General features: G+C 41.3%; 2 protein-coding genes across 3 annotated transcripts; one reads left to right on the forward strand and one right to left on the reverse strand.

The window, feature by feature from the left end:
* Positions 1–579: 579 nt before the first annotated feature.
* zfyve16 (zinc finger, FYVE domain containing 16) lies at positions 580–18,434 on the reverse strand. 2 transcript variants are annotated; one of them, XR_011038208.1, is made up of 19 exons: positions 18,256–18,434; positions 14,717–14,828; positions 11,934–13,972; positions 10,779–10,875; positions 6,334–6,510; positions 6,098–6,237; positions 5,757–5,973; positions 5,524–5,646; positions 5,280–5,435; positions 4,980–5,204; positions 4,391–4,473; positions 4,134–4,238; positions 3,870–4,020; positions 3,659–3,739; positions 3,409–3,571; positions 2,923–3,028; positions 2,663–2,839; positions 1,867–2,568; positions 580–1,768 (listed from the first exon to the last, which is right to left on the reverse strand). XR_011038208.1 is itself a non-coding variant. In XM_068335109.1 (18 exons), exons 2-18 carry the CDS (start codon positions 14,784–14,786, stop codon positions 2,410–2,412), a joined length of 4,269 nt encoding a protein of 1,422 aa, XP_068191210.1. In that variant the 5' UTR covers positions 14,787–14,828; positions 18,256–18,434; the 3' UTR covers positions 580–2,409. The 2 variants fall into 2 exon arrangements, 1 of the variants encoding a protein (XP_068191210.1); XM_068335109.1 differs by having other exon boundaries at positions 580–2,568.
* Positions 18,435–20,467: 2,033 nt separating this feature from the next.
* ube2l3a (ubiquitin-conjugating enzyme E2L 3a) lies at positions 20,468–25,556 on the forward strand. Its single transcript, XM_068334424.1, has 4 exons — positions 20,468–20,545; positions 23,661–23,750; positions 23,831–24,017; positions 24,685–25,556. The coding sequence occupies exons 1-4, from the start codon at positions 20,519–20,521 to the stop codon at positions 24,837–24,839; spliced, it is 459 nt and encodes a 152-aa protein (XP_068190525.1). The 5' UTR covers positions 20,468–20,518; the 3' UTR covers positions 24,840–25,556.
* The last annotated feature ends 6 nt before the right edge of the window (positions 25,557–25,562 follow it).

Consider the following 25,562-nt stretch of genomic DNA (forward strand, 5'->3'; position numbering starts at 1 on the left):
AGCAGGTAAACACCACACCTCCACACACACACACACACACGCACACGCGCACACACACACACACACACACACACACACACACACACGATGTGTATTTTCATTGTTTGCATAAGCATGGTTAGAGTTTGCATGAAAGCTCTCATTTCAGACACGGGCCACGTGTTGATCAGTAAACAGGATGCGGGTGTTTTTCCTGATCACTCCTTCCGATCACTTGTAATCGCGATGCGTATTGATGAGTCCTCACACCCATTAGGTGATGGACGTTTACCTGCAGTCCGATCATTCGATGTTTCATTCAATTTGACATTAGATCCACGTCCAAGAGCAAACCGGTTAGCTGAGGTTAGCATGTAGGCTAATTATATTGAAACTGGATCATAATTGATATGCATTAATAATTGATCTCTACCTGAGTATTGGAACATTTCGCAATCATCAGAGGACGTAAACGAAGTCTCAATCATGTGATGGAGCTGCTTTTATTTCAGATCTGCACAATCATTGCATTTCCAAGTCATGACAAAAGCATAGATTGGATCGGTTTCAGGACTGAACTGCATGAGTCTGGCCAACATGTCTTATCAAAAATATGACCTCTTTATTCGTTTGTTAAAACTTGTATACCAATGATTCCAAAAATAATTATTCATTATTATAAAAGCAAAAGAAAAATCTCTATGCATACACTTTCTCTTTAAGCATCTAAAGAATCCCAAGTGATGTGAAAAGGTTGGTGGCAACCTGTTGGTCAAGTTTTTATGAACTTTTTTTCAATCTTTGCTTCACATTGTCATGAAAAATAAAAATAATTTTCATTGCCCCATTATTACTTTTCATGAACAATAAATGGCTGATTCTTCCAGTATGCTAAGCTAAGCTAACTAGCTTCTGGAAGAGAGTAATATCAGTCTCCACCTCGATGAGTCCACGAACCAAAATGTCAAACTGGTCATTTTAAAGCTTTGAAAAAACCGGTAGTTACTTATAATGACTCTGAAAAAGATGAGCTGTAAAATGGCATTCAGTGTGATGAGAAAAAACCCATCGGTTCTGTAAAACATAATTTATCTGACACTCAAAAACTTGAATGGACATAAAATCATTGGTAGTCAAACTGACATTCAGAACCTCAGCTGCACATTTGGACAATGAAGAAACTGACAGAAACCAAAAACATTAAAAATATTTAAGTCCGTTTAAGCTTCATCCTCACTGCCAACAAACTGATTGTAGCTGAAAACTAAAACTACACCCGTTAGCTGTTAACTTAATGTTTCCTTCAGTAGAGCTCATCTGTGTCCTGGTAGCGACATCCGACGGGCCTCATGCAACGAACGGATCTCAGTTGTTGTGAAGAACCAAATGTGTTTTCAGTTTTTGTTGTCAGCAATCAGAATTGAAGAACAAATGCGAGCCTTATCATGAAGAACGATGAGATGCGATGGCATGACGATACAAAAAAAAAAAGTTGGCGTGAAGATGAGATGCAACAAGATGCTGGTCTTTCTTCCTGGATGAGCTTTTACAATCTCTCCTCCTCCTCCAGAGCCTTTTTCACGCTGAACAAACCAACGGCGGTCTGCTGTGTGATTCTAGGTGACACGTCAGTGGAAGGTAACTGGCGGTAATGAATGATGGCAGTGTGTGAAGTTTTTCAAATGCTGTTGCTGTAAATAGCAACGTTTAGTGTCATCACATGACTGTTTCTCTCATCTTCTGCTCGGCGGGCAAGAAGCTTCAAACTTCGTGCTGTAACGTAATTTCCCTGCGGGGATCAATAAAGTATACTTCTTCTTAACATGTTGAGTTCTTCTTCTGTGCTAAAACCTTTATGCAGACGTAGCTTGTTAGAACCTCAACTACCTCATTCCGGAGGTGACAGCACCTCTCATCACGTTCTTGCATGAGGCCCGACATTCCTTCCTGTGCAGAATCATCCCAAACCAGCGCAAGCATCAAAGTAACGTCTGTCCGTTCCTGCGGTGCACACTTCCTGTAGCACATGAACACAGAGTCCCACACTCAGAACAACCCTTTTCTTTAATGTCATTGAATAAGCCCATATTAAAATATAATAAATACATCCAGATCAGACACAGGCAACAGTGTGTCTGTGGGAAACATTCGCTGAAGAGCTGACGGAGGCCTCAAAGGCAGAGCAGGAGAAATTAGTTTGATGTATTTGGTGTTGCTTCCTTGTTGTGTGTGTTTGGTTTCTTGTTTAAGCAGCTTTGGTTGAGCACGAAACACAAACCGGTTCCTTCAACAACCAACCCATCGCCTCAGAGAGAGGGGTGGGGGGGTGGGGACGCTACGCCAGTGGCTACATGTCCTCTCCGATTCGGTATTGTCCTGCACCAATCAGCAACAGCTCTGTCCTCGCTCAGAGTTTGTCTTGTGTGTGCGTTAGATGGTGTGTGTGATGTAGAAGATGAACTCCATGTCCATGGCAGTCTGCGGTACGCTAGCGCCACCTCCGTGGATGACCGGGATCAGAGCGCTGTCCAACTCATTCATGTAGCGCTGAGGGAGGAGTCGTCCTCTGCTGCCAGCCTGGTATTCCACCTGAACACACACAGAAAAACGCACACACACACACACTGAAATCAAATGAACACAGGATTATCCAAATACTTTAACAGAAAAATGTTCTTTTTACCATGTCAGCCTGAGTGGAGATGCGAAGGCTGAGCGAGTTGATGCCGCTAGAGGCGAGAACAGCGAGGTGAGGCGTCAGGGCGCTGCAGGTGGCTAACGCCATCTCCTTCTGAAAGACGCTGCAGGACGACAGCACCGAGGACAAGTTGCTGTCTGGATTCTTGAGCTGGTAAAACACCTGGAGGTTGGATTCACACATTTAAACTGGACGCTCGTCCGGATGCGCGAAAGAAAAAAACTGGAAACATGAGTTAGCTTCACCTCAGTGCATCTGATGGCGCGTCCGTCTGCCTCGAACTCTGTTTCCTGCAGCACCCTCACGCTGTGAACTCCCTCCAGAGGTCGCTCATCGACGCCGCTAGTTTTGCTGAAGACGAGGACGACAGTCAGAAAGTCACATGACCCATGAAGAGACCGTTAAAAGCATCAACCACAGGAGACACACACACAGTTCTCTACAGTCAGATCTGACTTTTCCCTAAAATATCGTTTTACTACATCTGCGGAATCTTAAATAATGACTAGAAATAGTGTGAAGTTAAAGTTAAAGACAACAAGACAAAATCTGTGACAAAACTCTTTTTTTGCATTTTAGATGTTGGTACCTCAAGTGGTCATTGGAGGAACTACAGTTGTTTAAAAAAAAAAACCCCACATGACCACCTGTAGTTTGTTGGTACACATTGCACAACTGTGTGCATACTGTGTTTGTGTGTGTGTGTGTGTGTACATATGCCGTGCTGATACCTTTTGTTGACAGGGGAACTCCAGTCGACCCAACGGACGGTGACGTTTTCTCTCAGTTCCCCTCCATCGTTCCTCCCGCAGGGGATCTGAAAGTCGGTTTGTTCCCTCAGGGCCGTCCGCAGAGACTCCATAGTCTCTGGAGGGATTTGAACCATCAACCCATCTGAAAAACAAAGCTCATTTAAGCTTCATCAGTCTTGCAATTTAATAGATTACCCGTCATTGGTCCTGCACTGAGAGCAGTGAATACCTTCAACAATGCTGGACTTGGCGATGAAGCCAGAGGAGGCCTTCAGGGCTCCGTTGAAAACCACAAAACTGGCTCCGGTCACTGTGGAAAAGCAGGGTTTGATTTACATAAAGCTTTGTCACAACAGCCAGAATGTTTTGAGCTTTTCTTGTTTTGCTGGCTCATCTTCTTTATTTTGATATAAACAGACGTAGAGACAGACTGGTCTCACCCGTGCGAGTCTTCCCAGGCATGCTGTTGGCTTGAGTCTGATAGTTTCCGTCCTCGTTCTGGAAACACACCAGGTGAGAGTCGGCCTCCGAGCTGAAACGTGCTCCGATACTGATGACGTGCTCGTTGGAGGAGTTTACCACCTTCTGCATCTGAATAACGCATACAATGTTTACTGTCTCCCCAGCCCTGTGAGCTCTTTGCAGGCTCCCCCTCATTTGAGTGTGCCAGCATTTAAACAGAAAAGTGTTTATTTCAGTCTCACCTCATTGAAGCTACTTTTAGGAATGTCGATGTAGCTGTGGCCCATTTCCATGTGGATCCTCAGTCCCTCCACCACTGACAGGCTGTATTGGTAGTTCCTCAGGTCCTGTGGGAGGAAAACAGTGAAGGGAAACCAAACAATGTCTGTAAAGAGTATTCAGCTCAAACGAGATGCAAACATCAACAAAAAACCTGGACAAAAAGCTGACGGTAAACATAAGCATGATCATCACCTCCCGTCCCCACACCAGTACTTACAGCCAGTAGATTCATGATGGTGTGACCCGTCTCTCGATACACAGAATTCCGAAAACGGATACTTCTCAACGTTGTGGGGTAAACTAAAAAAAAAAAACATGAATTATCTGCTTCATCTACAAATTAGAAATAGTTTGGCAACTAACTTATGGTTAGGCTTAAAGCACAAATATGATGCAATATCTAATTCAACACATTTTACAGTTCCTCCTATAATCAAAATATGTGTAAAACGACCATTAAAAATATTTTCATGTGTATTTTATCCTTTACTTTTGCACTTTGGTCTTCAAAAAAATGCAGTCCTGTATATTGCATATTTTATAATTTCACATAATTTTGTTTTTGCTGTTGTTATTCTTTTGATAACCCATATTTACATCTGACTTTGTAGTAAACCTGACAGTCTGATTACAAAGTGCTCCATCTAGTGGCCAAACATCGCCATTATGAGGCGGCAGAAGGTGATGGAACCACTGATGAACAGAAAACCTGCTCCTAAGTCCAAGGCTGTTTTACTGCTATTTAAAGGATGCATCAGATGCGCCTACATGGGCAGCTACACAACATGTTTGTGGAAGACACACACCATCGTATTCAGCTCCAAGCCGTAGCAGCAGCCTGAGTGGGAAGACTTTGGCCCAGGGCACCTCCAGTTTCTGAATGAGCACACCAAACAGGAAAGGCTGAGGTGGCAGAGTGAGGCCATCCAGAGGCTGACAGGTGGGGGAGATGAAGAGCATCCCAGCATGGTCTTTACTCCCCAGAAAAGTGCTTGTGAACGTCAGATTATCCAGGTCATCCAAAAACTTCCCTGCCACAGGACACAATCGTATTAGTTCCTTCTTTCTCACAGCAGAAAGAAAAACAGGTTCCAAGTGTGACCTACCTTTTTGGGCTTCTTGGTAAATGTTGAGATAGAGCGAGAAGAGCTCTCTGGGAAGAGCTTTTTCTTCTGGCAAACACTCCAACAGAAAAACCATCTCTCTCTGACCCAGAGCCTGAAGGCCATTGGAGCTAAAACACCAACACTGTTGACCGCAGTCTGGAAGAGCAGCCAACGAAATGGTTATCAGGGACCAGAGCTGTTAGCACAGGCTAACAAATCTGGTCTTTGAATGTACTTCACTCACATGTATCCAGCTTGACATTAATTAGCAGGTTGGGGTTCAGGACGAACGTCAGCGGCCGAGGTCCTCCCTCCTCTAGTAAATGCAGAATCTGGCACGGAGCAGGACTTTCCTCAATCAACACATCTAAAGACAAAGAGTGTTTAAAGTTACCAGCGTGTGATCCACAAATTATCAAATGCCTCTGATTTGTCATGAATCCACACATGTAGGGTGAGAAAAAAACAACCACCCACCACCTGCTTCCTCCTCCCCAGTGATGATGAGCAGAGGAGGGAGCTCATCTTCATTATCTGGGAGCAGACTGGGAATCCTCTTCACTGAAGAACCGATTCCAGCCAGCAGGCTGTAGTCCCACGGTCCGGATACCGGCGGTCGAACTACCTCGACGGTCCCAGGTGCTTCTGATAAAGAGGAACCGCTGACTCCCACCTCTGAACCTACAGAGCCAGGCTGACATGAGAGGGACAGTCCCGTTACAACCCAAAGGCGACTTTTACTGAAGCAGGAAGCCACCTGGGGAAAGACCTACTTTCTCCAAACAAAGTCATGGGATGTGGCGGAATGGTCTACTCACTGGTGTCTGGTCTGGAGTAACACTGCTGAACTCCTGGGAGCTCCTGCGACTCGTCACCGACAGTTTCGTTGTGTCTGCCACCTCTCCGTTGGGCAGGATGCCATCAGCGAACCACACGCGCTTCTGTTCACGAGGACAACCTGAACATGCAGGAAGAGTTTGTTTCTTTAACAGGTTTGGTCCAGGAAGAGAGAGATGGAGCGTCAAGTCCAGACTGAATTTGGGAGTGGTCATACCGTCATTGTTCGGGTGTTTGAGAACGGACACGGGCACCATGACTGTCGGTGGAGGGGAGTTAAGAGTGCCGGCGGCTTGAGCCTGCTGCAAAGGGGGGATGGTGCTGCAGTACTCAGATGGGACGTTGGGGTTCGGACTCGTACCTGCAGGACTCATCATCCGCTCCAGGGCTTGAGCTACAAGAACAAACGACAAAGATGTGAGAATTTAGAACAATTTCAAGCACTGCTTGATGCTTCACGATGAAACTTGTTCTTGTTCGGATCAGGATGAACCATTGAGACATTACGATTATCTTGATTTTTCCTCTGCGCTATCCTACGGTCAGCATGCTAATTTACCAACCAAGAAAAATAATCTCATCCCTTGAGCCTAAGATGCACTTTTTAATAGATTTTGTTGGAATCCTTACAGTTTAAACGGAGAAGGTGCAAGTAACTTTCGGCATGTTGGCCATGCTTTAAACTAAATATTGTAGATTTTTTTTGGGAGACATTTCTCTCTAAATCTGTGTACATGTTTCAAGAAGATAGTCACCAGGACTTGTCTTCTTTCTAGCACATTGCGCTGAAGTACAAACATTCTCAAATCAACAGGTAGAGGCTCTCAGCTTCAACATAGTAAAATAATATCCACATTTCAAACCCCTTGTTGGGTCAATGCAGCACAACAGTGGGTCAGATCACACACACGTCTGAGGGTGTATTAGACTTCGTCTCACCCAGTTAAGCACTCATTTCGTACAGGGTTCATAGAATCCTTAGACACCAGTTGTTTCTAACAGATAGCTGGTATTGTTTTGCAATCCTAGAATGAGGGCTACCAAGTGAGATTAATGGATTAGCAAAATAAATTGAGACTAAACCTAGGATTGGCTAGACCACTATGATAACTGGTCCAGAGGATGAGTTTTGGACTAAAATACTGCAAACAACGCAGTATTCTCTTAAGATTATCAAGACCAGAAGTACGACCGTCTTCAGTCTGAGGACATTAGTTTGACACTGAACTCGATACAAAACAGCCACTTTGACTGATTGTTTATCGACTAGTGTGTGTTTGAGAGCTGAATGACTGTTTTGTGTGGTTGAGTCACTGAGTTATAGATATAACTATTATCCTGGACAAAAATCAGACACATTTAACATCTGTCTGACAGCTCAGCGCTGACCACAGGACATGATGTCATGCAGAAGAATGAAGGTGACTGACAGCAGGACAGTGTCAGTCCTCCAGCTCCACTTCCAGAAAATGCTGATGTGGCGCTACATGATATTGATTAATCGTCACTGATCTTTATCCCTCCGTTGTGTACTGACAGCCGCGACAGCGTGGCTTACAAGGAACACAACCACAAACGTGGAGCAAAGACATTTGCAATCAATGCGAGGAAAGGATGACAAGGCATGAAAACGCAAATCACTGCAAGTCTGGAATCCAACGGTGACCCCATTTTAATACATCTGAACACTCTTCTTTAAAACCAAACTGGTACCATGAGATCAAGAATATAAACCAAAACCCAAGAGTAGTAGCACACAGCTGCAACACACTGACAACAACCTACTTATTTATAAGCAGGATGCTGCTTACCTCATGATGAAAGCTCCGTCCACATCATAGGGAGTCTTCAGACACTCCCATCAACGCTTCCCTACTCGTCACTTATCTGTTATGAGCTGCACTAGCCTGATCTCTGTGCTGCACGCCTCATATGCTGTTCGCCACACTGATATGAGAAACGTAGAACCGAGCAGGAGGAGCAGGAGGCGGAGGAGGGATGGAAAGAGAGAGGGAGCGTTGGAGAGAATGAGTGCTCCAGCATCCGCCGGCCACAAATTCACCTCTTTCCTTTTTGTCTTAATTTAGACGCAGCATGGTGTGTGAGCATCACATGTCTACAGCGTGAGGCGGGCCCTGCATCACAAACACACAATCAAGGACAAATTCCAGTGTCCTGCTATAACTCTCCTCCCTCTCCATCCATCTTACCCCTCCCATCTCTCCCTCCATTCCCATGCTGCAGTCTTTAAACATAAAAAGGTGCCTCTCTGGAAAGCTTTATGTCATCAGAGTGAACCACGAGAAACAAGAGATGTCTGTTTGAAAATCTCTGCTTTATTCTGTAATATGAGCGACACCATCCCTGCTGTTTGTGTTAATTTAAAGACCTTCTTCCCAGCATGAATTTTTCACCATGTTCCAAAGGACCCTGAGCCATTTCTCAACAGGACAGTTTTTGTGCTTCGCAGCTTAAATATTAAATGAGTGCATATTGAAAATGTTACTGTGATGTTATGAAGTTTTAATGATGGCTGGTGGCTTCTGTCTATTTTAGGGTTTAAGATGAATGCTCCTGTGAGGGTGAAGGGTGGTGTAAAAACCATCCTTCTTGCTATAAAGAGGAAAACTATGAAAAATTGGCATATAGTAGTGTTTTTTATTTTTTAGTTCTACAGCTATCTTCATTTACTTTATTAGCCAAACAGAAAAGTTGTTGAATATAAGTGGGCTTTTAGCAACTTATAGGAATGACATTAGCGTAGCACATCATACTATCATTAGCCTACACTACATATGCTGCCACTTAGTCACATGCAGTTACTTAGCAATATGCTATTATTGTAGAGCAGTACGCAATCAACTGGTGTTGACAACAACTGCATAACAGGTGGTGACACCGTTTCTACTTCTTTGAATTCGATAGACTAAATTCTAAAATGGTGTGTGCTGCCATCTAGTGTTTGTTGTTAAAGATCCTTTTTCAGTTATTTGTTTTGTCTAAATCTGGTTTTATTCTTTTTTTCTTTGTTTTTTGGTCCTGTAATCTGGTTGAATTAAGTGCTACCCCTCTAAGAACACATGATCACTGACTTTTATCTAACTGAAATGAAATCAGTCGCTGGTACCACATGCTACATAAAATGAACAGTAGCTAACGCAAGAAAATAAATTGTCTTTCTTTACCCAAACCCTAAAGTGGTTGTAATCAAGCCACCAAAAAAAGTCTGTTCCTGGTTTTAAACCAGAGCTGAACAGCACAGCTCTGAACACACATGACCGCTGCTGCTGACGCGCCACAAACAACACTTAAGTTTAATCACCAGCTGCCTGCAGACAGCCATGTGATCTAATGCCAGGGGGTGTCGCTGACAAATCTCTCATCCACTGAACACACACTGGCTGTTCTTAGACACACCCGCTGTTTCTGCTGAGCTTGAACGTCATCCACCATTCAAACACCCTGGGAATCAAAGAACCCTTAAATCAGAGTACATTTTGTTCCATCAGTCACACTCAGTCATGGAAAATGAATCGAATCAGGCAGTTTAATCCTGTTCGATGAAACGTGATGTTCGTGCTTGAACGATAAATCGTTCAGTGCTAATCCAGAGATACGTTTCTTCAAGAGTCTTACGTTTTTTCGGTTCTGAGTGGTTGGCAAACAACTGTAACACTTTCTCTAAAAGCAGCTGCCTGCATTAGAGGTATGGCAATGCATTTAAGCAATTAAGTAACAAGCTTAAAGGTACCAAAACAATCACGGCCATTGAGGTGAACACAGAGTCAGGGATAATTTCCTCTTTCATCACACAAGAATATTGATTACAGCAGCTTTAAAGCATATATGTCTCAGTAAATACTATGAATACAATAAAAGGCTTTCAGGTGTACTAATTAATTGTTAACATTTGTCAGAAGCTCATTCTAACAGATTCTCCGCTTCCAAATGTGCATTCATGACACACTGCTAATCCTCAGCAGGGAATACAACTTCAGAGGAGAGACACAAGACACCCACACAAAAGAACTGCCAGAGGAGGAATTGTTATGAAAAAGAAAAAAGTCCTGGATCCATCTTCTTTTATAAAATCCTTGGAAGGAGCTCGGTGGCTAGCAACTAGCAACCCAAGTTGAGGACAAAGTTGGTACGTGACACAAAATAAAAACATCCTTAAAACCAAAAACGGACAAGCGATGGCTAAAAAAAATATCGGTACTTTTTAACCGTAAAATTACGCCAGCTGCTCCCTCCCAACCTGAACCCAGTACCAGTGGTGAAGATGCTAATAGTGCCTCAGCTACTGTACAGAGGGAAGCTAGCTCTTGCCTGAACACTGACACCACTGCACCCGCCAACAAGCACAGAAAGGTAAGCTGTCCGGAAACATCCCTCTGTTTTTACAGGATGGATACAGGTGAAGTTGAACCCTAGGCGAAACATCCCATCATTCTGGGTCTGTCAATAATTCACAACTGATCACGAGTGGGACAAATAAACATCTATTCTTTCTGGAAATTATTCTCAGTCAAACAATCAATCATCACATTTGTGGGCTGGAAGCAAATGTGGATTTAAAACTAGCTTGGAGCTAGTCTTCGCTCACGTCTGCAGAGGTGATTAGCCAGATTTCAGATCTGACCAATCCAGAGCCTTTCTTACCTCTGTGAATGGAATCGAAGCAGATGACACACACGCGAGCCTCTTTATCCAAGTACCTCAGCTTACACCTCCTGTTGCAGCACACAGCACAGTAAACCTGGAACGGGAAGGAGAACACAACAGTAACCAAAGAGCAAATTATTCACATTCAGATGGTTTACAGCGAAACAAGTTTGTTCACCTAATCCCTTCAGTAGAAACAAGAACAATGACATCCTACACAGTCCTCTCTAATGCTTTTAATCACTGGTCTTAGGACTTAGCTCCATCTTTAGGACACGGGGCTCAGTATAGATGAGCTGGAAAAAGGAACTGCTGACTCACGCTTGTTTCGTTCATGAATCCACTGCGCTATATTTGGTCCAGGGACACTGAGGTCATTTTTTTGCCATTATTTGTTTTGGGCCATGTTGCCTTTAACAAATAGGACACTTTGGGAGGTGACAGGAAATACAGACGGTAGATTAAAGGCAAGAAATGCAATAAACTGCATCAAGCGGAATGGAACCCGGCTACTGGAAGACTTGAGCCTCGATATGTCAACCACACTTTCAGACATGTTTCACTTTGTCATTGATAAAAAAATGTGTTGAAGGTCTTGCTCAGTGTTTACAAGGATGCAATCTGCAGGAAACTGAGTCACTGGATACCTGACACGAGAGCTGGGCTGTGATTGTGGTCTCCAGCAGCCATAAAGGGATGCACATCATTGCTTCACATTGATTAGTCAAGGTAACCTAAGTCTATTCAGAGCTAGTGGTAAAATGACATCCGGATACACAATCCAGATAGTAAAATGATCCAATCATACACTGCTTTCTTGTGGTCCTCATCAAATCTCTGTCCACCACAGTAAAACTTGAATGAAGAATTTAAGGTGGTAGCAAATCTGCCCCAGACCCATTTTCAAGACAAATAGTGTCTTTGACTTTTGAGAGTTATAGAGTTCAGACATTCTTGCATGCCAATTTTACCTCAATGCTACACATGATGTCTGAATAAATAAAGGCTGAAATAAAGCCTTTTGTCACTGCATGTTAAACTCCAAATACTTTTATGACAATTTAATAATAATTTCCACATGATTTACGGTTAATGCAACCTGATTTTCTTCACCTTCCAGTAGTATTTTAGGGATGGACTGATGATCCCTACCTTTCCACAGGCTCGACAGTGATGTCGCCTCTTGGTGAAAGTGAACCTCTGGTAGCAGTTCATGCAGTCCGGAGCTTCAGAGTCCGGAACCCAAGTAGGCTGCCTGCTTCCAAGCTCCTCCATCCCCTCTCTCTTCCAGTTCACCGACCTGGCTCCATTTGTGGGCGGCTCTCCAGGGTAAGGTGGGGGCTCTGAGAGCTCTTCAGAACTCACACTGTACTCTTGATGATCCTGAGTGGCGTAATTCGGGCTTGAGTCCCTAATGCTGGAGTGCTCCTCTGTAAGACTGGCAATCTCTTCATGCTCTGCTGAATTTGGCTCTTTCGTAGAACCAGTTAAGATCTGAGCATGGTCCTCTCCTTCTTCCCCTGCTGGTGGAGATCTAACAGTTTGGCAGTGTAGCTGTTTAGGTCTTGCACCTCCATAGGAGGGATGCTGGTTGGGGCTACTGCTGTGCTGAGACTGGAAACAGTTGCTGGTAAAAGAATGGCTCACCTCCGAAGACAGTTCTGGCTCTTCTTTACAAGGTCTGCAAGAGTCCTGCAACGATGACTCTTGCAGACCAGAGTTTACAGACACTGTCATCGTCCTGTCACTTTCTGGAGAAGCCATACCCTTTAGATCTTCCTCTCGACCGCTACTCCTCAGCTCTGCTTCCACCAGCCTGCTCTCAAGAACACCGTTTGATTCTGAGTAATCCTCACACGGAGATCTGGTGTAATACGGGACCCCTCCACCTTGTTCTGCTTCTGCGTGGGCCTGTAGGAATGCATCTAACTCCTCGTCTGTAACCAGCAGCTTGTCCTGGTCACTCTCAGGCAGGTACTCAATGCCAAATTCAGGAAGATCAACAGGACTGAGTTCTTGGACATCACAGGAGGCACTGTCTGAAGAAGAGATAAAGGCAGCAGCAAGTTGAAGAGGGAAATGCTGCCCCTCTGGTGACACCCTGCCCTCTGCAACCTGCTGTGATACTGAAAAGTCAACATCTTCCCTGACATGGGACTCATCCTCCCTAGCTTCCGAGGCTAACAGGGAGTCTGCCTCGGTGCTCTCAGAGACGTCAATCTCATGACACAGCTCTGCAGTTTGCCCCGACTCCTCCTCTGTGGTATCCGAGTTCACCAGAGCTCCACACATGGAGACGGCCAAAGGGAGGCACGACAAGCCAACCGGTTCAGAGTCTAAGCCCTGTGACTCTAAGGCTGCAGGTGACTCTGCCACGCCTTCATCAGAGGCTTCTTTGGATTTGTCCTCATTCACCACTGAGGATGTGTCTCCACTGCCATCAAGAGAAAGAGTATCCGGATGTTCACAGTGGTCCAAAGAGTTGACGACTACTTGGTCGGTGCAGACCGTCTCATCGCCCTCCTCTACCTCAGTCGACTCAGTGGTCCGTGATGTCAGTGAATCGTCTGCAGACTCACAGCCTCTCTCTGCTGATGCAGGAAGGATGACATCCAACAGACTGAGTGAGGCAGAGTACTCGCCAGATTGTTCATGGGAAACTAAACCCAGCACCTGATCTTTTGCTGCAGAGGCTAGCTCCACCCTGGAGTCACTTTGGTTTGGAAGTCCTTGCTCCTCTCCCTGGATCGTGACTACAGGGCTGTTAAAGTCAACAAGCAGCGCCTCCTCCTCCTCCTCCATCTGCTTTTCCACCATGTCCAGTTCACTGAAGGCATCATGGCTGTTGGTTCTGACCAGGATGGCTGAGCTTGTGTCATTCACAAGATCACACACCGGCTTCAGGGCTCTATCAGGGCAGGGAGGAGCACAGCTTGCAACTGACCCACGATCCACAGAGGAGAGGAGGTCCACTGCAGTGAGAGGCTGACCTTTGACCTCTCTGTCATCAGGACTACGGCTGTGACTACTGGAGCTGTCGGGGCAGCTGGTGGCGGAACCGTAACTAAGAGAATTAAGGTCAGGGAGGTTTTTTGAGGCGGTGGGATGCTCTGAGGGTAAACACTGAGAGCTCAGAGAGCTGTAAGGGAACACAGACGGCTTCAGGAAAACAGATTTGCATTCATGGTCATCTGGAAAAAAGGACAATAGACTTAAATCAGGATATGAACGTGATTTTTAGCAGATATTATTTATCAGTGTATTTCTCATTATAAAAATAAGCTATAAAGACTGTGTGCAACCAAAAGAGGATGCTGTTAGTAGTCTGTAATGATGCAATGACTCATTAATCTTATTTTGAGCAAAAAAGACAAGAATCAATGCAGCACAACTTCCCAGTGTGTAGGCCTGCTTACATCATAGTCATAGTCAGCTTTATTGTACACCATATATGCATAACATACAGCACAGATGAAATTACAGTCCTCTCAGACCCATTGAAAGATCTTGAGATGTCAATGTGTAACTTTAAAAACATAGCATAAATATGTAAGCAGTGGTTAAAAACTTCAGTTTCACATCAGTGAACTGTGCTCTGTTACACCAAAAAGGGAAAAGTTGGCTTTCAGTCTGGAGCATCATATATTTGCTTTTATTGTCAGAAATGATATAAATCAAAGCAAGAACAAGAAAATTGTCAGTCATTGATCATCTTGAGAAAATTTCAGCTTCATGGCTACCGGAGCTAAAATGTCACTAGTTTAGTCAACAACAATTTTGATCCTTTAGATTTCTAATCCAATTCTTTTAATAATTCTCAGCTCCTGTGTATTACTTTCATTTTTAAAGAAGAGATTTTAAAATGTCAATTGATAAATGGAAAAAAATCAAAAGAACAATAAGGAGACGGATCAATGACGTTGAATAATTCTCACCAGTGTTGAGCTCAAAGTCGTCGAGTAGTTTGTCCAGATCACATACTGCAGCTTTGAAGAAGCTGTCCATACTGGGCTATAACAAGAGGGCTCGACACCCCCTCTCTAATTCCTGAGAAGAAATAAATAAGACGTAACATCAGAAAACAAAAGCATGTCATCAAACACAAAATATCATTGGTCTTTGGGAGGCAGCGTAAACACCTCCTTAAGAACAAGAATCTAGGTCAGTTCTTGACACATTAACTCAGAGCGGCATCACTTCCTCGTTCTACCTGTAGCTAAGCAGGCTGTCCTCCTTCACAACAGCAGCTGGACGTCTTCATTCAAATAAAAACACAATGTCAAAAGTGACCATTGACTGCTGTGACAAAATATGCGTACCCTATAAAATAAAGGTAATTAATTCCTACAGGAGACTTCCTAGACTTTAAACCAGCGACCACACCTTAACTTGAAAAAATACTAGAGGCAGACTGACGAGAATACACAACATAACAGGAAAGTGACTTCGTACTTTGATGCCAAAGTTGATCAAACCGCTTACAGTCAAATCGTGACGTGTCAGAACAAAAGGCTGACTCATGATAAATTGGCATTGTTTTGGCGCTGATGTACACCCCTTTAAATAACTTTAGGAACATCTGGTGTTACAAAAATGTCTTATGCACTTTAGTTGATGACCACCTCACTTTTGCAAACTTCCTGATATAATGCACTCATTTTAAAATTGTATTTCCTTTTGTTTATTGGTGTTGTGTTTTTGAAGTTTCATCTAATGAAAAATTGTAAAATGTTCTAAATGTTTGAATGTGATTAAAGTGTTTTTGCTAAAAAATAAAAAAAAATCCTTTGTGGCTTTTATGCATGAAATTCTAACTTTTTCAGGAATGTGACATTTCATAGTCTTCATCTAATTTTCATTCATTTTCATTCACAGCTTATCTTAACTCGTACAAGTAGTTGTCCTGTGCTGCCAGTTTGTTGTTCACCATTGCTATGGAGACAGAGAGTCCACTGACCGATGAGTGCTGCCTTCACATGCCCGTTATGGACTCTGAGATACTCTGAAATGTTGGAATCAATTGAAGAAGAAATAAAACTATGACAATCCTCACTGTTTGGACACAGATACTCTGACTGGATGAGTGGAAAAGTCGTTCGCTGTCACAGCTGGTTGTTCCTTGACATGTTTTCTGAACATTTTCATCATTGAACAACAAGGAAGGAGATATTAATCTGATCAGGGGGCTTTGAAAATCTCTTGAAGATCAAATGTCATGACAACATCAAAGTCTTTGACTAGAATTGAATATCAGCCACATCAAACAGTCTCAATAGTGGTGATGCCCCCTTGTTGTAAAACCCAGGAATTGACTTCCAGTAAAGAAAATACAGAAAATTAAGAAAGTTAATTTATGACGCTGAACATTCCAAAGCTGAAGTATTTACAGATGTGGTTTACAGCAAACAGAGGAACTTTAACCATTTAACCCTAACCATCCCCAAACAGATCAGTTTCACAGCCAGTCAGTCTGGTCGTACGTCTGTCTGTCTAGCTTTAAGATTTTTAGTCTACAGTTTTTCAGATGAGTGGAAAAAAAAGAATTTTTTTCCCGCAGGGAATATTTTTACCTATTTTCTACTAAAATAATGTCCTGACATGGTCTCTAAGGTACTAATTTAACATCTGTGCAACAATAAAGACGTAAATAACTGCATGAGGGTCTCGCAGCTAGACAGAAATGCATTCAACTTCAATGTGATTTTATCACACTGGTCTTTCAGTCTCTGTGATGAAAGCTAACTGCCTACAATAGCTAAAAGTGCTGAAACATCAACACCTGAGGCACTTCAAGTCTGTGAAATTTCAGACCTTTGTTTCACAGGTATCATTTCATACAAATTCAAAACGCTTCATACATAAACTGTCATAGGCAACTATTTGCCTGATTGTGGTGGGATCATCAAGATTCTAATATTCAGTAGTTTAGTGTTATTCTAGAACAGTGGTCACCAAATGGCGGACGGTGGTCCGGATCCGGACATAAATCTGAAGTGGGTGGTCTCTGTCACCACATATGACAGACCACCACCCTCTCTTTTCCCACCACCTTGTCATGGTGGGAAAAGTAAATTACTGGCAGGCAGCATGCTGCTTTCTCTCATGAATAAAGTTCTGTTTGCATTTTTCCTTGAAAGAGCCACTTTTTATTTATGCTTTCTGAAGATGTTAATGTTTTCCTACTTGAAATTTAGGCCTTCAGTTCTGTCTTTAATTCACGAGAAAAAGGATTATTCAGTTCTTTTTGCACTTTCTTTCTAATTCTGAGGTGTGTGTGTTCTTCAATCTAACATAAAGGTTTGAAATATATTTGCCTGGGTCTACTTTTATTTATGGTGAGGTTAAAGAGCTAGCTGTGCACTCACTTAAACATATCCTGCATTGAAAATTGATAATAAATGACAATGTTGACATAGGGGCCAGCTATAAGACACAAACTGGACTTGGGTTTGGACCTTTTACTAAGAGGAAATTTTAATATTCAGACCTCCGTGCCTTTTAATTGAATACCCCTGTTCTAGAAGGTCACTAAACTATACTGAATATTGTCTTGACCATAGTTTTAACACTGTAAATGCATCATTTCAATGTAAACGCATCTCATTTTGAGCATATAGTATGTTTTTTTTTGTAGAACCCTTCCATTCAGCAGATTTTTTTTTTTTTAGAAAACTCAAATCAGAGCTGCTTTAAACCAGGCTCAATGTTCAAATTCAACAATTCCCACTAATATTAACTAAGTTTACAACTTCAGATTAAAAACATGCCGTCCAATCAGGATCATGGTATTTAAAAATGTGTATTACAGTATTTTTTATACTTTTATAAGATGAAGTAACCACACACTGGCCATCCTACACAATTCATATTGTAGGCTGTATGTTAACCTTCAGTTCTGACGTCACGGGCTTTAAATGTGAGGTCATCGTGTTAAATACCAGCCATCAGCAAGCAGTACAGCCCTGGATCTCTGCATCTGAAGATTGATGGATGTTGTTGTAACACCAGTGACAGTTCTAAGCCATGCTAAATTTATTGACATAATTAACTACCGCTCCTTCTCGTTGTCATTTAGGGAATGTTTGGCGTCACGTTACCTCATTATCACATTTATATTCACGAGTTTAGTCACGTTTTTCAACTTTTATAAAGGAACAGTTGTCATCTCCTCAGTTCCGTTAAAAACAAACTTATCGACCAGGTTAATTGCCTTCGATATCACAAGATATTGACACTTGGAAAGGTTAGCAGGTAACATTAGCAAGTTACACTTCACCACTTACAAACACATTTTACACTTAACGTCACTGATATCTACTAATAAATTCAGCCGGTAGCGGGAGATGTTTAAATCTCTTAAACACCAACTTGTAGTTTGCAACCTGGATATATTTTAATTAAGTTTACCGAAACCTATTAGCCCTGAACGCGTTAGCCGGCTAATGTAGCTAGCTTGACCTGGTTTGTTTCTTACCAGCACTGTTTTTATTCCATAACTCTGACGTTTTCCTCAGCGATTATTCCCATTTTTGGTTTACAAACAGTAACAAACAGTGTCCGTATCGTCGCCTCGTTCTGTCTTGAGAAGTATAAAGTTGCTAGAAGCTAGCTGTTGGATGAGTTTTATTAGAGATGTGTGAATTCTTCTCTCACGCGGCCATCTTGCGCAGATCTGACGGAGGTCACGAGGTCTCAGCGGTGTGTTGGTCAACCAGCACGCCTTCATATCTCTGCACTGATTATTCTGCTTTATAGATCAGGGGAGGGAATAAAATTTTCTTTTAAAGGTACCTTTAGTCATTTTGCACTCTTATATTGGTGCTTTACCTCACTGCTTTTTTTCTCCCCATTATTTGATGTGCATTCATTTTCATGTATTTACTTAGTGAGAATGAAGACGCAGGATGTTCCCTCCAACATCATATATGTAAAAATGATCCTCAATGTTAATACAACATGAAAGCAAATAAAGGGTCAGCAAATTTTTAAATCAGAAACAGGAACTCAAGCAGTTTTTTTAATTTAGAAGAAGAAGAAAAACAAGAAGAATTATACTTTAATAATCCCGGTAGAATAACTTTTCCACCCTTTTATATACAGTATATTTCAAACACACACACACAGCATGTAAGAATGCAAATGTACTTTTATTTAAATTTAAATAATAAATTTAAATCTGAAGTAACAGAAATTTCTTCACAAAATTTATTTCTTCTTGACTCCGTTCACTTGATCAACATATGCAGAGTGAAATATCAAACAGTGCTATAACTATGAAGTACACTTCACATTTTTATTCAGCTTTCTTTCATGGAGATTTAAAAACACTAGTATTCTGGTCATTAATTCAAAAGTTGTTCTGTTGTTCTCTGAAAGTGATAAGTCAACTGTTGTTGGAAGTAAATTCTTACATGTAATGATATTTTTTAAACATTGACTCAAACAGAGGTCATTAAAAACTGTTCTTCACTCTTCCCCAAAATACATCTCACCAAAAGGCAGGAAGAGGATTCGATATAGGCTTTAAACTTCCACACATTTGCTACAAACTGTGCTCATGTTACATAAAATCAGTTATTGCTTTTTACTTCTTGATGGTCTTTCCCTTTTCTGATTAAGGAACAGATTTTTTTTTAAATCAGCGTTTCACATACATTTCTAAAAGTATTTCCTTCTTCCTCAGTTATCTCTGATGTACTGTACATAATATCCTTGTGTTTCTTGTTTGACTGCTCTCACGTGTTTCTTCACGTCATTATCTGTCAGACAACTCTTAAGTTCTGCCTGAACTTGGAAAGACAGGACACAGAGAAAAATAATTACGGTTAATGTATGAAAACACATTGAAAACTGATTGTGAAAGTGATTTGTTTTCTTTTTTTCATGCCGTGATTATGTTTTGGTCTTATTTTAGCCACAAGGGATTGATGGTTACTTCTGTTCTTTGCACTAAGACAAATAAATGACAAATGTGCTGAGGTTGAAATGTATCCCATCAAAAATAAATTACATACAATTATTTTAAACTTTTCATGTGTGGCCTGTGAAAGATGTGATCTGCAAAGGTCAACTGAATGATCTGATCAATGATCTGGTCAACTTGAAATTGCATCAGCTCTTGCAATTCGAGGTATTGATGTAGTGATGGCTTGTGTGACTCCGCTCTGGTCAGGATATTTTTTGGACCGTGGCCCAACATACCAGCACATACTTAAATCCAGTTGTTAGTGTTGTTTGGTACCACTAATGGCAGATGAGCCAGTTTGATCATCACTCCCTTTAAGTTCTTTGGACTTTTAGGGTCTCAAGGAGAGTTGAATGTGTAGGCTAGACAAACCACTACACTGCTCGCTAATGTTACTGCCTGTCTTTTTTTTATTTCCTTCGTCCTTTATCTTCATGTTTCACATAAGGTGAATTTTAAAAAAAAACAAACTTTGGTCAAATTTGTTCTAATTGAATTTGTTGTAGTAGTGGAAACAGTTGGACAATAAATAATTAAAATATTTCCGCTACATGTCATGGTCCAAACGTTTGGTTACAGTGAGAATTCACAAAAATTCGTGTTTATGTGGCGACACCCTTCTGCTTGTGTGCTCTTGTTGTACTGCCGCCCTCCGCCCGCTGGGTGGCGGTCACACAACTAGACTTCCGGTTTCTGTCTCTTCTAAACCAAAAAGCAGCGAATAAGAAGACAGTAACGTAAGTAGCCGGAAATCGGAACCGTCGGTGTCACAATGGCTTTAACTAAAAGACTACAAAAGGTAAAGAAATACAAAAATATGAGACTTATACCACTCTACGAGGTTTCACAATAATTTTATTCGGTTTTTCACACGTAAGTACAGACTATCCGATCAACATTAATCGTGGCGAACGAAGTGTTTAACGTTCATCTGTCCCGACAGCGTGAGACGTTAATGACGTCCGACAAACGGTACCGAGGGGTAACTACTTACTTAGTTTGACACGTTTGGACGGCGTGAATCGGCACATCTAAAAAAAAAAACCACCCCTAAAGTAATAAGTTGAATAAAATGTTTAACTTTAAAGGGAGATGTTATTAAACGTCCCCATAGCGAGAGTTGTAGTGGGGTTGTTTTACGTGGTGTCACCGTGTGAAAGCGAAAACATGAGACTTTGAAGTAGGGACGTGAAACGCGACCTGTTGCAAAAAATAGACGAGGTGAATGTATTTATTGTCAAGTGTTTAAACCGGTATTTAAAGGTATCGGTATCATCTCTTACACTGTGGTACCATTTTTAGTTTCGATTTCCTGATTAGCTTCAGTTCCCAGAATTCCCCCCACGTCACGTCAGTGATGGAAGGCAGAATACTTTAATTCCCCCGATAGCAATGAAGGTAAACCACAGCGAAGACGAAGAACAACCTGATGTAAAGTCATCTTGGAAACTAAAAGTAACTCCTCTTCACTACTTGTTGTCTATATTATTAATTTTAATTCATTATTATTAAATTTGACATGGTAAAAATGACTAGCTAATACCCTTTTTGAGTGATGGACTCAAAATGTACCTAAACTTACATTTTGTACAAACCCTGCTGATGTTAATTCATTTAAAGACTGAATCATTTTCAATACTTCAGACAGATGTTGATACAGATGGATATTTGTTTGAGTTTTCTGAATGCTTATGGATGTGAACAGAAGGAAACGATACTTCCAGAAAATTCTTATTATGAAGACTTTTTTTAGAATCAATGTCAAAATCGGGAGGCGTGGTAGTATGGGACATTGACAGGTATGTTTCAGAAAAAGAGAATTGTATGTGCTGTTTGGTCACACCGGTCTATGAATTCGAAGACATTTTTAGTTGATTCTCTTCTTAATTAGCTGCTAATTAATGCTGGTTGTTGTTGTTGTTGTTGTTTTTTTTTGGGGGGGGGGGCTTTGTTTGTTTTTTCAATCTATTTTGGGTCACAGAAATAATATCATGAAAATGTCACATCTCCAGTGGCACCTTTTACTCTTTTGCTCTATTAATGCAAAACATTGTTTTTACCTTCGCTGTTGATGTGAAAAACAATTTTACCATCGCAATTTTTACTTCGAGCAAAGAGGAAAAATGAAAACAATCCAGACGAAACAGGTCCTGACTTGTGCAAGCAATGTAAAAGGGGGTTAAGAGAATATGTCAGCGTATTACAAAATACAATAAAACAGACATTTATAAAATGTGGTATGAATGAAGAATGATGGGTAAACAAATGCTTTTTTATTGCTGGTTTAACCTGGGTTTGATGGCTCTCGAGCACACACAGTGACTTCCATGACTTCTCCTGTCGTAATATACTACCCCTAGCAAAAAGTATGGAATCACCAGTCTTGGACGAGTACTCACTCACACATTTTATTATGTAGAACAAAGTCAGATAAAGAGCATGAAAAAATAATAAAGTTTTTCAAAAGTGAAACTCCTTGGCATTCAGAAATACTAAAAGAAATGAAGAAAAAACAGTGTGGTGGTCAGTAAATAGATAGATATACTTTATTCATCCCAAACTAAGAAATTTAGAAATGTTACTTTTATAGAGCAAGTGCAGGGAAATAAATATGGAATCACTCAATTCTGAGGTTAAAAAATTGCATGCTTTTTATCTGACTTGGTTCTACATTATAAAATGTCTGAGTGAGTGCTCGTCCAAGACTGGTGATTCCATACTTTTTGCGAGGGGTAGTATGAAGATTTACTTAATGAAAAGCTAGTAAAATCAGTGTATTATGATAACTTGATTTTTAGGACAGATTTGTCCAGATTGTGACGACACTGGATTTACTGACAGACTGGATTTACTGACAGACTGGTTGGACTGGTACAAGCAGCCGACCAGTAGATGTCAGTTCAAAAACAAACAGAACTGTCAAAAGTTAAATGGTTATTTTTCTTAAAACAAATCTGGTTCGTTGTGGATGTTTTATACATAATTTTATTTTAGTCAGTTATAATTGTCACTTAACCATGGTGGTTTAACTGTGGAGCATTACTGACGCAAAATAGCTGGGATTCCATTCACAGATTCGGTTCAGAGCCGAGAATCTGACTCGAACTTAAAAGACTCTGAGATTGACTAATCTACAAAGAATGTTTGTCGCGTCCTCCAGCTGAATGACAATTTGGTGTCTTTCAAGTTAAAATTAACTTCCAATTTCTTGTAAAGAGTTGATTTGTAAAGATTTGTGTTTTAGTGCTACTTTAATGTGGCTTGAGATAAATGTATTAAATATTAATTTCACACTTTATAAGCCATGGAACCAAGCAGTAGTAATTTGAGATTTTTTTATGGTACTAAACTGTTCATTTGTGGATGTTAGAATTAATGTTTTTCTTTAAGTGAGAACCAATACCATACAGCAGAACAGAAATCAGAATTGTTAAAATCCAGATGATGCCCAGCCCTAAGAAAGGGGATTCTGAGCTCTAGCTAGATGGAACGATGAGCTTGAAGTCAGTCTGAGGCAGATAAGCTAGCTTTGACCATTGACTGGTGGATAAACCATCTACATGAAAGCTAAATCCTTAATTACCTATCACAACAATGCTAACAAGTGAAGCCTGTTAGCATTTTCTAATGCTAACATTAAAAACTTGTAAAACTTGGTGCAGAAGACTCATGTCTTTCTCAAGGTAAAGGACGGACTGGATGAGGATCTGACGAATTACTGAAGCACCATTGACTGTCGTGTTTGTCACTTCAGTTTTATTATTGAGTCTTATGGTTAAGACTCACAATGCTGGAACATGTAATTGAATAAATACTCAGGGATGTGTCTAAAACATGTTTGCAGAACTTTAGCCTTTACATTTGATTTAGATTGGAGATCACTAACAGTAACAATCTAATGTGCTTTGTTTCAGGAGCTGGAGGAAATTCGTAAATCTAAGAATTTCTGCAACGTTCAAGTCGATGAATCAAATATATACAACTGGCAAGGGCTCATTGTTCCTGTAAGTGTTGAATGTTGATCTAATAAAAATCTGAGTAAAAACCTCAGTGACAGGACGGCTGCCTCTTGTTTTCTCCCTAGGATCGTGCTCCATACGACAAGGGAGCATTTCGGATCGAGGTAATCTTCCCTCCAGAATACCCATTCAAGCCACCCAGGATCACCTTTAGAACAAAAATCTACCATCCCAACATTGACGAGAAGGGTCAAGTCTGCCTGCCCATTATCAGCGCAGACAACTGGAAGCCCGCCACCAAAGCCGATCAAGGTGAGGCGAGGAATAGAAGTTTCATTTGCATCTCAATAGCAGTGTGTGTCATCATTTGTGACTCATGTTCTTTTGTTTCTGCGCTGGTTAAAACTGACTAATGGCCTTATCATACGAATGATTCTGTTATCGAACTTCAGAGGTTACTGTGACCTCATAGAATTCCGTCATGTTTACATGCTATGAATGACCCACAGCGACTGCCAGACAATAGCCACAGCTTAGCAACCACAGCAAAACACAGCACTTCAGTGAATCTTCGGGTGTCTACACCTGCTGAAGTGTTGTTTGTGGAAAAACTCAAAACTTTGCATCACCCCGGGTTTCTTGAACGTACCACTGTCTTGTTATTTTCATAATGGATTTGAGGGCAGAAAAACAAAATCCTTATAACAAAAAGTTAGTTTTCATAACATAACTTTGTTGCTTATCATCCATCCATCCATTGTCTTCCGCTTTATCCGCCGCAGTGGGTCACAGGGAGCTGGAGCCTATCCCAGCTGGCATAGGCTCATCAAAGCATCATTAATACCTTAATATGTTCAGTTTTGAATATGGAAAAACATTAGCAGTCCTTTTCTCAGAGCTGTTTGTGAAACCTGAAGTAGTGTGAATGTGAAAATGGACTTCAGATAGATGTTTTTGTCCTGTTTCCCCTCTTCTCAAGTGATCCAGAGCCTCATCAGTCTGGTGGTCAACCCTGAGCCCGAGCATCCTCTGAGGGCCGACGTGGCAGATGAATACAGCAAAGATCGTGCAAAATTCATGAAGAACGCCGAGGAGTACACAAAGAAACACGGTGAAAGACGGCCCTTTGACTGACGCAGTCAGGGATGGACGCAGTCACTCTCCTCCTTTGTTTCCACGACTTTGCAAGCTACATGTATGCCCTGTTCTGGTTTTAGCACTGTCCAACCACTCCTTAATTTTAACACAGGCTCGTGCTACTGTTTTACGCTGCCAAAAAAAAAAAGCAGGACTTCTAGGTAGAAATCACCTTTTAGTTGTTTCACCTTCTTTCTACTGAGACAGTCGGCATTGAGTGAAATATTTGAAAAAAACAAAAGTGCAGTTGTGCTTCAATATTGGAATTGTTTTTTCTATTTCATATGAACCTTTGACCTATTAAGACCTGTTTACAGATTTAAAAGCTTTTTTTTTCTGAAGTTAACAAAATGCACAGCACCTAATGTGGTTTATATACTTTTTCATGTTCCCTGGAGATACACTGTACTTTGTGAAAACAACTGTTGGGGGAATTAGAGTTCTTTTACTGATGCAGGATTCCACATGTGAACACAAATGTTTTTGTTTGTTGATGTTAAAAGTCTTTTCATTCTGAAATTTTTTTCTGGGTCGTTTGCTCCACAGGAAAAATAGTGTAAGAGAGCATTATAGGATTTATCATGCAGACGGGATATTTGATCAACAGCTGAATGTCAAGTTCAGAGGCACTTATTGTTCATTTATCTTGTCACCATTAACAGACCTGTTCATTGCTGAAGTATGACAATAAACTCAAGGTTGGCTTTAAAATTAGAGATG

The sequence above is a fragment of the Antennarius striatus genome, chromosome 15 (genome assembly GCF_040054535.1).
Source record: "Antennarius striatus isolate MH-2024 chromosome 15, ASM4005453v1, whole genome shotgun sequence".
Lineage (NCBI taxonomy): Eukaryota > Metazoa > Chordata > Actinopteri > Lophiiformes > Antennariidae > Antennarius > Antennarius striatus.